Source organism: Dreissena polymorpha, chromosome 14 (genome assembly GCF_020536995.1).
Source record: "Dreissena polymorpha isolate Duluth1 chromosome 14, UMN_Dpol_1.0, whole genome shotgun sequence".
NCBI classification, from domain to species: Eukaryota; Metazoa; Mollusca; class Bivalvia; order Myida; family Dreissenidae; genus Dreissena; species Dreissena polymorpha.
The window spans coordinates 8492552-8511179 of record NC_068368.1 but is presented as its reverse complement, the minus strand read 5'-3'; the positions used below and the strand labels follow the sequence as shown (position 1 = coordinate 8511179).

General features: G+C 34.7%; 1 protein-coding gene across 1 annotated transcript; it reads left to right on the top strand.

Annotated features, from left to right (window-relative positions):
• Position 1: 1 nt before the first annotated feature.
• On the top strand, positions 2-18426 carry LOC127858060 (uncharacterized). Its single transcript, XM_052394935.1, has 5 exons — positions 2-616; positions 912-1061; positions 9982-10211; positions 10581-11468; positions 12080-18426. Exons 4-5 carry the CDS (start codon positions 11359-11361, stop codon positions 12987-12989), a joined length of 1020 nt encoding a protein of 339 aa, XP_052250895.1. The 5' UTR covers positions 2-616; positions 912-1061; positions 9982-10211; positions 10581-11358; the 3' UTR covers positions 12990-18426.
• Positions 18427-18628: the final 202 nt, after the last annotated feature.

The window sequence follows — 18628 nt, the reverse complement described above, 5'->3', positions numbered from 1 at the left end:
ATTCAATGGGCGTACATATTCTGGTACCCGATCTTTACCTGCTTTATAGCGGTGTGGACTTACATGTAAATTTTCGACAATAATAAGCTATCAGTGAACTGATATTCTAGTAATTGTTTAAATTCCGGAATTAAAATGTGGTACATAAACAATCCTGACATTGTGCGTAAATAATGAAGGTCAGATTAAAAAAACAAAACACGTAAAGTTGTGTGAATAGCTTGAGTTTTGTATTTCGTAATCGAAAGTAGAAAACCAGTAATGAATGGAACCAGGAAACCAGATAATAATTTAAGTACTCCCAATATAGTTATTTTAAGCATAAGAAAACCCTAATCAACATGAAAAGTAGCAGTACAAATTTAACTGCCTTGGTTGTGTTTGTTAAACTTGGAATTACCGTGGGCGTGGAAATAATGGTTATCATAACTAGATTCCTTCTTACTCAGTCATAAACTGTTGCAGCATAGCTAATTTTGTTTGCAAGTGGCATATAACCTTCATTGTTAACTCGGATTGGCATAGATCTATTATATTGTTGTCTTGCCTTGTTAAATTATTCATTTGGAGCTAAGTCTTAGGATCGGCGAGCTTTTAAAACGGTTATAATTCATAGGTAGGTGTTTATTTCTAACACATTCGCCATAATAGGCACATGAGGACAACACAAATTCACAATAAAAATAACAAAAAACAAAAACAAAGCAAAAAAAAATGCAAAAATGTATATTAATCGTTTCAAGGTGTGTTTATTTTTAAAATTCAATCGTTGACGTTATAACGTAAATAAGACGTTATTAATAAATTTATACTTATTAGTGATCTGATTAAAACGCATAATATGCATGTAGAAAGTATGATTTTTATTCTTGTCGTTGTAGAAATCCGTTTGCGTATTTTCCTTTGAACAGTTTTGTACCAAGTCTACTTCGTTCTTACCGTACACAACATGAGGCAACCACACATTCGGACAGTGTACCCAACATGGCGTGTTTACCCCAGGGTTCAGTACTTCCGGAATAGGTTTTTGAGTTTATATCCACGATTTAAAACAACAGTCGGTAAGTAACGTTTTGTTGTTCGTTCATATATCTTTCTATTTTTATGCTTTGAATATTACAATATACACAAGCAAATCAATAATTTAAACTGTTAAAATACACCATTTGAAAACATTATTATTATAAATGTCGATATATTTTAAATACCTTAGCACTGACGGATTTAAACCTGTACTGAACATCGTGTAAATAGCATTATTTCCTCTATTTCCGTCACACAGAACTGTCTCCGAGCATGTGCGCAAATTCGAAAAACTACAATAATTTGGTAAAAATAAAATCTGTATATACCTGTTCTAATACGCAGCGTTTTTCATCGAATGCTTCTGTTGTGTAGAGGTTAATTATTAATTCTGTCATAGAGAGGTTTTGCGTTCGCTTTTTGAGTCAGACAAACTTGATCATGATTATAGACCATTCCAAATGTTATACTGGTGTTAATTAGTACTTTAAAAGATATGAAAACCCGGCTTAAAATTGCGAACAAGTCCACGTATTTCCCATGTCCAAAATGGCCCTTCTCTCATACATTGTAGTAAAGGTATAACAATTTTCACCGATAGGTGATATATTCCTTCCTTATCTGTGGAGGTACCATGTAAACATACTGTTTGTTACGGTACGAGTTGATTATGAACTATCCATCGTTTCACATATTTTAACATACGTTCTGACAAATGAATTATTCTATATGGAAACTACGACCATAGGGATCCAGCACAAACAATCGTATATGATATATAATATATAGACTATGACTACGACGGTATAAATATCAATGCTTGGGTTGGCAATATGAAATGAGCACTATGAATTATTTTCGGCCCGATTGCTTTCGTTAACAAATGACGTACTACGTCTAATTCTAATCGTTATATTGATAGTTGTATACAGCTTGATATGTTTTATAAGTTAATGCAACATCTAAAATTTTCTTTGCGCAGTAAAACTAAACTGTTTTTCTTCTTTCGATTAACGATAAATCATATAAAGGTTATTTGCTTAAAGTTTGTATTTTTAGTCTGCAATTATTTTTTAAATGACTACAGGTATTTTTTTCTGGTTTTCTGAGGGATATATAATACGAGTGAACACATTATTTTAGATTTTCTTTATCTAACTTGTAACACGTCATTTACTATCAAAACTGCATATAGTATGCACTTATGTATTAATATAAACCAAAGTTATTATTGCTTTAACAATATGAATTGTCATACGTATGAAATTGGCAATCAATTGGTTATGAAAATAATGTCTGATAAACCTTCATTGCTCAGTATTTTTTCTTCAACTTTATATTTTGATGCAGAATAGCGAAGAAATTATAGAAAGTCAAAATATCGTATAACAGTTTAAAACCTATAAAGAGAGCCTAGCCGTGGTAAAAATGTAACAACAGACTTTAGACTTCCATCGATCAGAATGTTTAAACTATTTTTATACGTCCGTTTTCAAAATATCTAGACAATATCTAGGTCAAGTTCGTATTAGGTCATGCCGGGTTAAAAACTAGGTCACTTGCATTTCAAGGATTTAGCATGGTGTCCGCTCTCTAATTGAAGTAGTTTTCATGCGATATTCATTAAATAAGGTAAGAAGGTGTGTCCTAATGCTATTTATGTTAAGTTCAAATATGGCTCATGCTGGACCAAAAACTAGGTCACGGGGTCACTTAGTGCGTTTTACACATTCATAATGGTGTCCGCTCTTTTATTCAAGTAGTTTTATCTGATCTTCACGAAACTTGGTCAGACGTTGTATCTAGATTATGTCGAGGCCAAGTAAGAAGATGGGCCATGCCGGGTCAAAAACTAGGTCAGGGGGTCACTTAGTGCGTTTTAAACATTGAGCATGGTGTCCGCTCTCTAATTCAAGTAGTTTTCATCCGATCTAACACGAAACTTGGTCAAAAAATGTATCTAGATGATCTCTAAGCCAAGTTCGAACATTGGCCATGCCGTGCCAAAAACTAAGTCACGGGGTCACTAAGGGCATTTTAAACATTCAGCATGGTTTCCGCTCTCTAATTCAAGTAGTTTTCATCCTATCTTTATCAAACTTCACCAAACTTGGTCAGAAGTTGTATCTAGATGATGTCTAGGCCAAGTTCGAACATGGGTCATATCGGGTCGAAAACTAAGTCACAGGGTCACTTAGTGCGTGTTTAACATTGAGCATGGAGTACGCTCTCAAATTCAAGTAATTTTCATCCGACCATAACCAAACTTTGTCAGTAGTTGTATCTAGATGATGTTTTTCAAGTTTTCAAATGTATTTGAACATAACATCCAGAAGGCCAAAAGCCCAAGTGGACAAATTAAGCCTGCAGTGTTCACAGAGTAAATAATCATGATTGTACAAAGTAATAATACGTACAATTGCAACAATACATTTATTAATACATTTTTACATGAAATAATACTTTCTACTTCACCAAATAACACAATTCATTCTGTGTACATGTTTGATAGTTGTAGTACAATACGTGTACATTTACGCTGTAATTCAACTCATTACAATTAGTAAACTGCATTGCAAACATATTGTCGTATAGGACATTTATCAATAGGCCCGATAATGTTAGATAACCTTCAATGAAAAGATAATAATGACAATTGATCAAATACATTAAAAAACAGTTTTATAGTAGATTTTAAAGGTCCGTTTAATACGTACATATATCAATAGGGTACATATGTATTACCAGCCCTTACTATAAATGATTTATATCCGTAAAAGCATAATTTGTGCATCAACGTTTTATTTTCAGTTGTTAGTAATTCAATAAATTAGATTATGTTAGGTCGATTTCTGTTATAATGTTTGACCTTGGATAATCGCATTATACATCGACCTCATGATATCAAAAATAGGACCACGAATAACTAACTTTATCAATTTATACTATAAATTATCCCTTACGAGATAGTCAAATGCCTTAGTAAAATCTATAAAAGCACAATACAACTGTTTACCATGATTTAAAAAGTGAGATATGAGTCCATGTAAAACAAAAATATTATCAACTGTGCTCATTTGGGACCTGAATCCCGCCTGTGCTTCTATATATACAAAGTATTTATCAGCCCAAACAGATAATCTATTATTTAATATTTTGGAAAATAATTTTCCTAGTGTGCTGAGAAGTGTCATACATACCTCGATAATTATTTACATCGTTAAAGGGGCCTTTTCACAGATTTTGGCATTTTTTAACTTATTCATTAAATGCTTTATATTGATAAATGTAAACATTGGATCGTAAAAGCTCCAGTAAAAAATCAAGAATAAAATTAAAAAAAGGAAAAGAACATTGCCCGGAGCAGGTTTCGAACCAGTGACCCCTGGAGTCCTGCCAGAGTCCTGAAGTAAAAACGCTTTAGCCTACTGAGCTATTCCGCCGTGTACACTTAAATTACGTATTTTATACCTTTTATAAGCAATCTTCGTAGTTTCACAAAATTTAACGACAAAAACAGAACTCTCCAAATTATTCAATCGTTTCGCGTTGCAACGCTTTATAATTTTTAGGTTTTAAAATCGTCAAAAGATGCATATAATGGCTATATTAGACCATGGTAAATGTTCAGTATTACTGTTTCCTCACAAATATCATAACTTAAACGAAAATTTGCGAATCTGAAACAACTTTTTTCAATTTTGTCAATTTACCAAAGCGTGAAAAGATCCCTTTAACACTGCCTTTCTTGTGTAAAGGAATCACGAGACCATCTGACCATGCCGTAGGAAAATACCCTAACATTAATATTTTATTAAATACGGCGTAAGTATACTTTTTCCGTGTATAAAAAATTCATTTAAATATAAATCAGGGCCTGCACTCTTGTTTGGGCTTATTTCGGAAATTGCCTTGTTTATTTCTTGTATTGATATGGGAATATTTAATTCCTCAAACATAATATCAAACTCATTTTGTTCATACCTTTCATCAAAGTTCACAACGTCAGGGGAACAATACATGCTATCTGGGTTGTTAATACTTTTAAACTAATTCGCAAATACATCCATGGTTATATTTGATGTTTGTAAACCAGCTGACTATTTTAGCTTTTAGCATTTTCCAATACAATTTTTCATTATTAAACCTGGCCTCTAGCAATTTTTTGGTTTTATTATTATAATATTTTAGTTTAGATTGCCTAATACAATTCTTATATTCAGTCCTAATGTTAATAAATAACGACCTATATTCATCTGTTTTACTTTTTATACGCCCGTTTAAAAAAAAACGGGACGTATTATAGTTTCATCTTGGCGGCGGGTGGGCGGGCGGGCGGGCGGCGTCCACAGCAGTTTCCGCTCTCTAATTCAAATAGGTTTTATCCGATCTTCACCAAACTTGGTCAAAAGTTGTATCTAGACAATATCTAGGTCAAGTTCGAATATGGGTCATGCCAGGTCAAAAACTAGGTCACAGGGTCACTTAGTGCATTTCAAGCATTTAGCATGGTGTCCGCTCTCTAATTGAAGGAGTTTTCATCCGATCTTCACCAAACTTGGTCAAAAGTTGTATCTGGACAATATCTAGGTCAAGTTCAAATATGGGTAATGCCGGGTCAAAAACTAGGTCACGGGGTCACTTAGTGCATTTCAAGCATTTAGCATGGTGTCCGCTCTCTTATAGAAGTAGTTTTCATACGTTAATCGCCAAACTTGGTAAGAAGTTGCATCTTTACAATATTTAGGCCAAGTTCGAATATGGGTCATGCCGGGTCAAAAACTAGGTCACAGGGTCACTTAAACCATTTCAAGCATTTAGCATGGTGTCCGCTCTCTAATTGAAGTAGTTATCATCCGATCGTCACCAAAGTTGGTCAGAAGTTGTGTATAGACAATATCTACATGTAGGTCAAGTTCAAATATGGGTCATGCCAGGTTAAAAACTAGGTCACGAGATCACTTAGTGCATTTCAAGCATTTAGCATGGTGTCCGCTCTCTAATTGAATTAGTATTCATCAGATCTTCACCAACTTTGGTCAGAAGTGGTGTCTAGATGATATGTAGGTCAAGTTCAAATATGGGCCATGGTAAAGTTATCAAGTTGTCCAAAGCTTTAAAACGGGCGTATCTTGTGACAGTTTGGCACTCTTGTTCTATATAAATTTAAATGATTATAAAAGGTCGATCTTTTTTCAGAGCATTCAGAAGTAAACCATCTATTGTTATGACTTGAACCCCCATAATTTACATTTTGTGTTTTCAGTTTCCGCTTGAATAACGGTGACACAACTTGATCAATAATACCACTAAATTGTGAAATACATGAATTTATATCATTTACAGAATTGCAACTACTAACATCATTTTGCTATGCATTCATTTGATCAATAACATAAGCAGATGACAGTACTTCTGTGTAACTATCCTTATTTACACTATTCCAAACATATTTATATGACTGATTATGTTCAACTTTTACAAATGAACTACTATTATCACGCTGATAAAAAGACAATGAAAAATCTAACAAACAATGATCAGATAAAATATTTGGATCATGTACACAAAATTCATTTAAATATTGAAATAAATATGGCATAGTTAAAACATAATCAACAACGCTTGATCCAGAGATACCAACATATGTATATTTACCTGGGCACATCTTTATCAATGCGACCGTTATCTATACGCAAACCGGTTTGTTTGCACAAATCAAGAAGCATTAAACTAGTATTATTAACCCGCCCTTTATCTTGCGGGAAGTGCGGAATACATACGTCAGGGATATAATCGTTTAGCAAAAAAATCGATATTATTAATGTTTTCAATTTCAAAATCAAAATCAGGCAGATCTAAAGTATGAGAGCTGAAGTCACCACACACAATAAAATTAAGCTCTTTTCCGTTTTTGGGTTCACGATCAACAATAAATTCTAATAATCTCTCAGATGTATGGCTTTCTATCATTGCTTGACGAGAACTTCCTTCTGGTACAACATAACAAAGACATATATACAAATCATCAGATAAATTAACTTTTGATGCCTCAATTTTAACACATAATATCATCTTGTGATTTAAAAACCAAAGTATCTTTACCTACAAAAGCATTCCTTACGTAAACAATTATTCCACCCGAAGATCGCTTACTAGTTTTCAAATTTTCATATCGATTCAATGCAAAATATTCAAACCCATCAAAATGTAAATCGGTTAGATCTCATGTTTCAGTTAACAGTACAATATCGTGAGAATCAAAGATACTAATAAGTTCATTCGTGTGAAGTTTATTTAATCTACGGTTAGAAATACCCTGAATATTTAACAACGCACATCGCAAATTGGCCTTCCTAACACCGGCATAGTTTTTACACCGCATGACACTTGCTGTTTTTCAACGGGATTACCACCCACGCATTGTTCAGAATCAGCTGATTTCAGGCTTGTGTTGCTATTTTTAAGCTGCAGATTTCATGACCGGTCTATTTTGGGAATTATCTCGATTATAGGGTTTAGCAGACTGTGACCGCTTTTCTGCATTGTGTCACACCGGTCCTACTGACAATAACGTAGTGACGTCACCATCTATGTATAGAATGGCTTTTCTGCCCTTGAAATCGACCGTGCTTCTCGTGAACGTCCTCGTACAGGTACTTTCACATTTGTTGGTAAATTTGGGTTGCTTGCATCACATATCACCGATTTAGCTATAATTGTTTCGTCTCGCGATTTTGGAGGCATTGTTGGATTCATATCGTACAATCTCGGCTGTTGCACTGTGCAATTATTCATATTTTGTGACGTCTGCTGTACAGAAGATTGTGACTGGCGTATTGCTTTTGTTCAATGTTGATGCTTGCCTTTACGTTTTGACTGCTTTCCAGTTGTTGAATTGTAATGATTTTAGAATTGACGGGTTCAGGTTCAAGTAAATTGTAGCACTGCGCGTCCATCGTCTCATGGGTACAAAACAAACTCTCATCATGATTTTGTTGGTAACAACCATTGACGTTAGCGGTCATATTTGTGTCGGTGTGAAACATCGATACGTATGTGACGGGCGGACTTGCAACGAGGTTATGGACCGACAGTCGGTGAACATTGGCTTCACTCCGGGGTGAGTCGGTCCCACGTGTATGAGGTGCCTTCATGCGCCCGATTTCACCAATTTTTAACGGCCGGTTGTCCCCGATGTACTTGCCCCATTCAGGCAGTTCAATTAAATTTCCGTCGTTCATCAATTTCGCCGGGTACACAATACGGACCTTTGATCTCGGACTTTTAGCTGTTTGTATATAGGCCACAGACGCCCTCGAGCCTCTTAAATTTCACGGGGAAAATCGAAGTCAATTGAACATTTAGTGTTCCTCAGCCTTCTTACATTGTTCATGATTGTGTCGAAATTGCAGTAATCACGAAAATTCACTATAATGGGCCTGCTGTGATGGAAATTTTTGTTACCAAGTCTGTGTGCACGAGCAGTGAATACATACATTCGGTCAATATCCAGATTGTTCTTTAAAAAGTCAAAATTTATTTGAGCGCAGTTATCCCCGAAGTTTTCAGCGAACCCCCTGAATATAAGGTTGTTTCGTCTTGATCTTGCTTCGATATCGATTGATTTATATGCAAGGGTCTTCAAAAAAAATAATCTGAATGGACATTCGTGGTTGATGTAACTTGAGAAAGCTTTTCATTGATGTTCATGATTTCTTGTTGCATGTGCGTAACATTCAAACTGAAATTAACTTGCTCATTCCTGATGAAGCGCAGCTCATCAAACATGTGATTTAGTTTATCATCTAATGTACTGTTAAAGTCTTGTCGTGATATACTTTAACATACCGATCTGCTTTATTGTTTGTTTTCCCGCTTCCCAATGGCGCTAAACCGGTTTTCCACGGGCACGGAAAAATTGTCACAATTCATGTTTATGTGCTTTGTTGATCACTCACAAACATGTAAACCTTACATTAGCCACTTATTTAACACAAACATCCACAATTTTGGTAGGTATTAAGTCCAAAATAGGAAAAACATATTATTGTTTTGCTAGCAATTTTCACGACGTAAACACTGCATCGCGTGACCGTTGGAGAGTGATATCTATGACAAGTTTGTACATTGGTCATGCCGGTTCAAAAACTAGGACACAGGGTCACTTAGTGCGTTTTAAACATTCAGACGGGTGTCCTATGGCAAGCGGTTCGACGCATAATCCCAAGAAAGGTTTTCAGAGAACCTAGGTTTTCAGAATTACGCGTCGGACGGCGTAAACTAGCTCGTTTGGAACACGGGACACATATTATTCAGGGCGCAGGATCAATGGGGTTCACATACATGTATGATTACACAAGGGATGAGAACCTTGGTTCTCATAATGAGAACCTAGGTTCTCATGAGAACCAAGGTTCTCTGAGAACATAGGTTCTCAGAGAACCTATGGTTCCCAAATGCAAACCACGGATATGGCAAGCAGTTCGACGCATAATCCCAAGAACCTAGGTTTTCAAATGAGAACCTAGGTTCTCATGAAAACCTAGGTTCTCATTTGAAAACTTGGGTTCTTGAAGCCATGTGCAATCTTCAAGCGAGAACATGGTTCTCATTCTGAGAACCTAGGTTCTCATTCTGAGAACTTAGGTTCTCATTCTGAGAACCTTGGTTCTCATTTTGAGAACTTAGGTTCTCATGAGAAACCTAGTTTCTTGGGATTATGCGTCGAACCGCTTGCCATACGCTTTATGATTCAAGTAGTTCTCATCCGATCTTCACCAAACCCTCAAACGGGCGTATTTAATGACAGTTTGGCACTCTTGTTTGATGATGATATTATGTGAGCTAGGGTGTATGATGAATGCTTTATAAACCATCAAACACTTAATAAGTGCGTTCAATTCTTAATGTTTCAATTACGATATATAAAGCATATATATGATGCCATTTCTTCAGGATCGGTGCAATGGAAGATACGAGACCATCTGGAAGCAATAAACAATTTGTTTGAAGCTGACCTTGAAGTACTAATAATTGCAAACTCCGAATGCCCGATAGAAAGTGTTATTGTTGACCAAACATCGCTACCAGAATCAACAGATAAATTTCATGACCAGAAAGGATCCAAGACGCGTGTGTGCCTGTGCTTTATAGAGGGAAATGTTCGTGAACCACAATTCACAGAGGTATTACATAATGTCAGTTTCACTACATAACGTTTGAATGTTAATTTATAATGTATCTAAAAGTTATTGTTATGATTGCATAGACATTGTCAGTTTTTTTCTGAAGCTATTGTACTGACCAGTTACAATTGTTCGAATTATTTCTTTGTTTAAAAGCTCTTTAATCATTTGACCAATACATATTAATTGAGAATTTCGAAGACTGTCATAATGTTATTAATTCTCAATTCATATGTATAATAAAAACAGAATGAAAAATTGCGACTGCACCAACAGGGGAACAGGAGATAAACTTTCAAATAGCACGCGACCTATATTTATGGTAATAAAATGTTATTCACTTTATTGTATCCATTTGAACAATTGCAGAGACTGCAAGATGTTATTGGAGCCTTTAACAACACTCCCGCTTCTGAAGAATGTTTTTTGTTCGTTACCTTCAAACTGTCCGAAAATCCATCACATGAACAACGCACCAATCTTCAATACGAGTTGGATAAACGGCTGAAACGCCGTCCACATTGTTGGAATAAGTCATCATCGGTGGTGTTCGAAGTGGATGGTACCGAGCTCCCATTGTCAATTTCAGATTATTTTGAGAAATTGTTGTATGAAGCATTTTCAGAGGTAGCAATATGCTTGAAGTTGTTTATTCCAAGTGAGCAATTGGTCGATATGAAGACTACACATTTTGATTTTGAGAAATTCGTTTCTACAGACAACGCCATTGACCCAATTGTGTCAGGCATACGTGCCATGGAAATAAAATCTTCGCCCTCCACTCATGGCAGTGAAGAGAACATTGGAAGCGAGGGTTTGTTGAATCTAGCTAGAATAATAAAATGCCTCGTTCTTTTTACCACTTATGAAAAACTCTCCATATCATCAAACATTACGCAGGCTATCCTTGTTGAGTCTCATTTTGAAGAAAAATTTACAAAACAAATAAAACCTTCTAGCATAAATTTACTTTTAGAAATCAAGGGTATTAAAAAGGAAATTACGACAGTGGAACTCACTGAGGAAACACACATGAGCTACAAACAGAAAATAAACAGTTTATTGAAATTGATAATGACAGACATATTATCTCTGGTTCAAAACCTAGAAAAAAGAGTATACCAGGAGGGCATCAATTTGTACAAAGATGTCGTTTGAGGTCAACAGCTACTTGAAGCAGTCAAGTTTCGGAGCGAAGATAAATGCGCTTAAAGAGGATCTGGTCATTTCACCAACAATTCGTCAAGACATATTACGGTAAGCACGATGAATGTCATGTATTCATACAGATGATCTGCCGGTTTGGGTAAAGGATCTATATCACCTGTTTCGTGTAATTCCTTCAACTCGCTGGAGTTAGAGGTTTTAATATTGGAGCATGACCTTACTCAATCGACATTAACTGTCCGGAAAATTTGGCCTAGAAGGCGTTGGCGCAAGTTAGGCATACTTTTTCAGACAGTTCATACACCGATTAAATGTGAAAGAATACAATTCAATTTTCTATTGACATCATTTCTACTTTTATTAAATTGTGTAAAACTATATTATAAAGCAAACATTTAAAAAGATCATGCTATCTGCAGCTTTTATATCGCTCAATGATATATATTAAAGAGAGATCAAGACACTCTGAGATGTGGTGATATTCATAGAATCATCTGTCATTGAATCATGTTACATGAGATACGGATATACAGATTACCTAGACGAGTCACACAAAAATGTTGTTTTATATTTAGTTAACTGGTATTCAAAACGTTACTGCCATCGAGACTCTTCACCGTTATAAAATTATTACTCAAGCATTGATTGCTGTTTGACTGCTGAAGTATTTTGTCTCGTACATGTATTTCGTTTCTTTTCAGTATTAAAGGGGTTTATTGCCTTGGAACAGTCTACAACCAATTCACAGTGTATCTGGAACCAGATATTGAGAATGAACTTGAGAAGCAAGTTCGCCCAAAAATAAATGAAGTAATGAAAAGCTATGCTTGTAATTTTCCGTGGTTCGTAAAGAAAGTCACAAAACTGCCAACTCCCTATGCGGGCGTTCAATACGAAAATGGCGATATCATTCAATCGCATCGCGAAGGCATAGTCGGGGCGTTTGTTCAGGATAATATTGGCAGAAAATACGGTCTTACTTGTGCCCATTTGCTCGGAAACCCTGGGAACGATCAACCTGTTTATATCAGAGAAAGCGATGGCAATCTTACACATTTTGCGACGAGTGTTTCAAATCTAATCGTTCGCTCATATATCATTGACTTTGCAGCATTGAAAATCAAAGATGCTTTTGAGAGGTTTTGCGAGATAGCTATGAGAGACGAGGACATGTTAAACAGACCATGGGAGATCTGGGATGCACAAGGAACAAACATTGTATCTATGAACGTTTTCAAATATGGCCGTGGTGATTCAATATTGAAATTTGGAATAATTGCGTCTGCTGACATGGAATTTCCAACACCAGCATTACCTGGAGCCGCACAACCCGATGGATGCTGCTTTGTTTTGATAGAAAGCTTACCTGGTTCAGATGAACCGTTTGCAGTCGAAGGAGACAGCGGGTCTGTGGTTTGTCACACGCGGTTGCTGCACAACATTGTGTTGATGAATAATCCGAATGAACCACGGGTAACAGCTATATCTATGGTACGCCTTGGGGGCTTGGAAATTGAAGGAGTTGAGTTGGGTCATTTTTTCTCATTTGCTTTGCGCCATGCACTGCAATCTGTGGCTCATCAAGCTAACCTTCAGTTAAGCCCACAATAAAAGAATATTCGTCATAAAGCCTTGATTCATACGATTACATTTTGTGTGTTCAATATACACATACTAAGCGAATTTGTATGCAAATATGTAAATCACAAAATGTATGGATATCTATTTTCGCAGTTATGACAATTTTATGTGTTTATACTTTTCTGATTCCTTTATAAAGGTGTCTATCCATACAGCATAATTTAAACCGCTGCTGCAATGGAAATATCTTAATGTTTTAAGAACTTGATTATTTTAATTGCTCTGAGAGCTATTTTTTCTACAAAAACTGTAAGTTATAGATTCGCGACCTGTTGTCGCATAGAAAAAGAAAGACGTTACACACTTACCAAAGCAACACTGTTTCTTTGTTTTCTTTTCAGTAAGGAATACATAAGCTAATGTAATACTACATTTTTGTTTTCTTGATTGATAGATGTATACAGTAACTACTATATATAAGTTGTTAAGATTATCACATGTATACAGTAGGTACTATATCTAAGTTGTTTTGACTTACGCATTTGTACCTTAACTAATACTGCTTAGCTGTTTAGATTAACACATGCATTCATTTACTACTACACTGTACATCGAGTTATTTTTGATTAACAAGTGTATACATTAATGAATACTGCTTAGTTATGAAGATAAAAAACATGTATCCATTAACTGCTACATTTAAGTTATTTTGATTAAAACGTGTATACATCTTCTATTACTGCCTAGTTTTTTTACATTTAGATAAACACATGCATACATTTACAACTCTGCTAAGTTGTTTTGATTAACACGTGTATACACACATGTATACATTATCTACTACTGCTTAGTTGTTTACATTAAACATGCATACATCAACAACTACTGCTTAGTTGTTTTGATTAACACCTGTATACGTTATCTACTACTGCTTAGTTGTTTAGATAAACACAGGTATACATGAACTACTACTGCTTAGTTGTTTTGATTAACACGTGTAAGGGCTCCTGCTCTTGACTGTAGGTATGTTGACGTTGGTTATTTGATGTTGAGATATGATGCATAGAATTGATGTCAAATATGCGATTAAGCAGCTTTAATTATTAGTGTTATAAATATTTTTACAGAATATTTTACATTTCATCATATATACTTTTATTCCTTTAACATATTCTAAATCTTTCATGTTACTTAGTATTGAACATTGTTTTGAAATGAGTGCTGATTACTTTTTAGCATAAACTATATAAAATGGTTATTAAAATACAGAATATATATTAACGAATGCATGTAGGTGCACGTTTAAAGCAGCTTATGGGTAATGTATGTCACAAACATGTGTGATACTTACGTATTGTTTGTATGCTTGTTAATTTATAACATATGTTGTTGCTCACACACATGAGTCAATAATTATCAAAACGCCAGATATCACTGGTTTCTTCTTTCATAGCTGTAAATACATATATTTTTGTAAATTGAATTTCAACACTTTTCATAATAATTTACGTATAGTATTGTGTAAGTTTTTATGTGTATTGTACTTCTGCGCTTTGACTCTAATTTGTTAACTTGTATGTAAATGGTCAAAGGCATCATTCCAATCTTCCAATGAAAATAAAACTAGAAACTGAAATTAAAAATGAGTATGTGCATGTCAAATCACGTTTTAAGCATTGTAATAGTCTTTTCGATTTCTTCGAATATTCTGTTGGTTTAAGACATGAAGAGGTGGCCTCCCCTTTGCTAGTGTCTCTTTTTTTAGAGGACTTGTAAATGTTTGTATAAAATAATGCAAATGCTGGTATTGAGCCGTATGATACTGTTGTGCTGGTTTGACTATTTTTGCAGATGATAAAGTGTTGTTAGGCATTAGGCATCGATAATTACTAACGCAACTTAATGATTTGTCAATTTCTTGCAATATTTTGAGTTAAGAAGTCAGTAATTCGAAAACTATAATTATGGTCATCAGAAACCGTGCTGCTCTGCGTGCAGACGAGCGATGGTTGTGTAAAAATGAACCAATACAAATTGTTATAATCTCGGCTGTGTTTTAGCTCACCTGAGCAAAACGTGCTCATGATGAGCTTTTGTGATCACCTTTTGTCTGTCGTGCGTCGTCCGTCGTGCGTCGTCTACATTTTACCTTGTTAACAAAACAGGCCACATTTATTGTCTGATGTTCATTAAATTTGGTCAGAAGATTTTTCCCAATGATATCTTGGTCGAGTTTGAAACGGGGTAACATGAGGTCAAAAACTAAGTCAATAGGTCAAATTAAAGAAAAAGCTTGTTAACAATATAGAAGTCACATTAATTATCCAATCTTCATGAAACTTTGTCAGAACATTTGTATCAATAATATTTCAGCTGAGTTCGAAAATGGTACCGGTAAGTTGCAAAAAACATGGCCGCCAGGGGGCGGGGCAGTTTTCCTTATATGGCTAATGTAAAACCTTGTTAACACTCTAGAAGTCTTTTTTTAGTCAAATCTTCATGAAACTTGGTCAGAACATTTGTTCTAATGATATGTCGGCTGAGTTCTAAAATGGTTCCCGTCTGTTGAAAAACATGGCCACCAGGGGGCGGGGCAGTTTAGCTAATATTGCTATAGTACAACCTTGTTAAAGGGGCCTTTTCCCAGATTTTGGCATGTTTTGAAGTTTGTCACAATGCTTTATATTGATAAATGTAAACATTTGATCTAATAATGTCCAGTAAAAAATCAAGAATAAAATTTAAAAAAAAGAAAGAAAAAAGTAACCCTCAGCAGAACTCGAACCACTGACCCCTGTAGTCCTGAAGTTAAAAGTCTCCCGCTTAGACCACTCGGCCATCCTTCCTCATACAAGGAAAGAAGTGTTTCATACTTTATATACAAGTAAGCAATCCTCTTAGTTTCACAAAATATAACGACAACAACAGAACTCTCCAAATCATTAAATCGTTTCGCGTTGCAACGCTTTATAATTTTCAGGTTTTTAAATGGTCAAAACATGCATATAATGGCTATTTTAGAGCATGGTAAATGTTCAGTATTACTGTTTCCTCAAAAATAGCATAACTAAAACGAACATTTTTGTAATCTGAAACAACTTTTGTTCAATTTTGTCAATTTACTAAAACGTGAAAAGGCCCCTGTTAACACTCTAGAAGTCACATTTATAGTCAACTCTTCACGAAACTTGGTCATAACATTTGTCTCAATGATAGCTTGGTTGGGTTTGAAAATGATTCTGGTTCGTTGAAAAATATGGCCGTCAGGAAGCAAGGCAGTTTTCCTAATATGGCTATAGTAAAACCTTGTTATCACTCTAGGAGTCACATTTATAGTCAAATCTTCATGAAACATGGTCAGAGCATTTGTTTTTATGATTGCTAGGCTTAGTTTGAAAATAGTTCCGGTCCGTTGCAAAACATGGCCGCCAGAGGGCGGGGCAATTTCCTAATATGGTTATAGTTAAACCTTGTTTAAATTCTAGAAGTCACATGTATAGTTCAATGTTCATGTAACTTGGTCAGAACATTTGTTCTTATGAAAGATCGGCTGAGTTCTAAAAATGTTAATGTTTGTTGAAAAACATTGCCAACCGGGGGCGAGGCAGTTTTCATATTCTTATATTGCTATATTTAAACCATGTTAACACTAGTTGTAATGAGAATATTGGTGCACAATGATGATGATGATGATGACTATGATGATGATGATGATGATGATGATGATGATGATGATTATGATGATCATGATGATGATGATGATGATGATGATGATGATGGTGCTGGTGATACTGATAATGGATTAAGAACATTAACAACCCAAATATCTAAGAACAATTATTGCATTTCTCCAATTTATTATTGCCATTATTTCAGATTGTTATATTTATTTTGCAGAAATTCGGCATAGTGGTAAAACCAATAAAACAACAAAGTTGTTACAAGTGAATCTTATCTGACCTTTCATTCACTTTTTCTACTCTATATAAAACTCATTTATACATGTGCTTTGACTGTTGCAGTACAATAGCGCTGATTGATGCTTCATTGAATAGCCGTGTGTGTAACAGGCTTACAGTTCCCAGGAAATTGGCCCCAATTAACTGGGTTTGCACATAAAAGACCCTTTTCTTGATATCAGATGAACACCACTGATAAGATAGACTACAGTTTGCAGTCATTCAGTAGTTTGTGTGTGATTATCAAAGATTTGTGATTTTAACAGGTTATATTGTTGTTTCAATTGGAATTATCATTGCAAGGTGAGTCTGAAAATTGTTCTGGTAGTTTAAAAAAACTTTTTTCAAAATGTGAGCGATTTAGTTATAAAAAAACAACAACAATTAATCACATTTTTAAGAAGCACAAAAACTATTTGTTTAAATAGTTGTTTTGGTAGTTGTTTTTGCAAATATAATGTATTTATGCTACGGATGTTGTGTGCATTTAAATTCCGAATAGTTTGACCGTTGTTTTGATACGATACATTTTCACATTGCTTGTGTGTGTTTACTTCTATATTTTAAGTATGAGAAAATTTAAGTGTCAGTTTTTTGAAACCTAAAAAGAAGATAAATGTCGAATTTCTAGTAGATATTCTCATACTCATTTACTTCCTTATAATATAAACTGTACTTTGATAACAAGTCAACGTATTGTATTTAATTATGCATAATCTATTTTATGAACACTCAATATATTTATTGAAAAATGACATTTGTTTTCTGTATCTAAAGCTGTTCTTGCAAAAGCAAGTCATACCGTATAACATTCTTAGATGCTGATATGCTTATAGATCTCAAAGCTTCACTACAATTTGTGGAAAAAATGAACTTCCATTTTTTTTGCTGATTGTGCTCAATATTTAATTACTGTCCTCGTATCACTTTTATCCAAAATAAACAGTGTTGCAATTGGAAGCAAATGTCTATTGTAAAAAGCATAACCCAACCCAAAAACTTATTATAACGCATATATTTATATATCGGCCAAAACCACAAACCATTTCTTTTCACAAAACAACGTTAACAACCCTTGCGTAACATGACTTCTACTCAGATGAACGACCATGGGCCACCATGGCCCTCTTGTTAAATATACTTGTTATTTTGCTATAAATAATGAGTAAATAATTGATAAATCTTTAAAGGTTTTTAATATTTTGCTTTATAATAAAAACTCAAATTAAATATCGTATATGATTTCAATATAGAGTTATACATAGAATCTTAGGTTCAAACTCAAACTTTCTATTTAAAATTGGTTACGCCACTACAGCCAACTGCACCTTTTCAACATATATTTTGGGAATGTAGTCATGTCAATCAGTAATCAAAGCATTGCCCTCTGGGTGTAATCACTTATCGAACTTTCTTAACACGCATTCCTTTTTATTGGGACATGCAAATACAAGTGGACCTTTAAATGTATTATTTGTTTTCATAAAAACTTTCATTTATCATTGTAAAATGAACAGTGCCCCAGATAAGCTGCGTATCTGCGTCTTTCACCCTATTAAAATGTTTAAAAACGCAAAGAAATACAATATCATGCGTATTGAAAACGCACCCGATTTGCCTTTTACGCACATTCGTCTTATTTGATGCGTACGATACAATAGCTTTGATCGAAAATACTTTGCTCGTTTTCGGTATTTTGTGTGATTATTT

What these genes read in the sequence shown, in the direction of transcription:
- LOC127858060 (XM_052394935.1), top strand. Translation starts at nt 11,359, where the DNA reads ATGTCGTTTGAGGTCAACAGCTACTTGAAGCAGTCAAGTTTCGGAGCG. An exon ending in ATTCGTCAAGACATATTACG is followed by an intron (nt 11,469 to 12,079) that starts GTAAGCACGATG and finishes GTTTCTTTTCAG; the next exon opens with TATTAAAGGGGTTTATTGCC.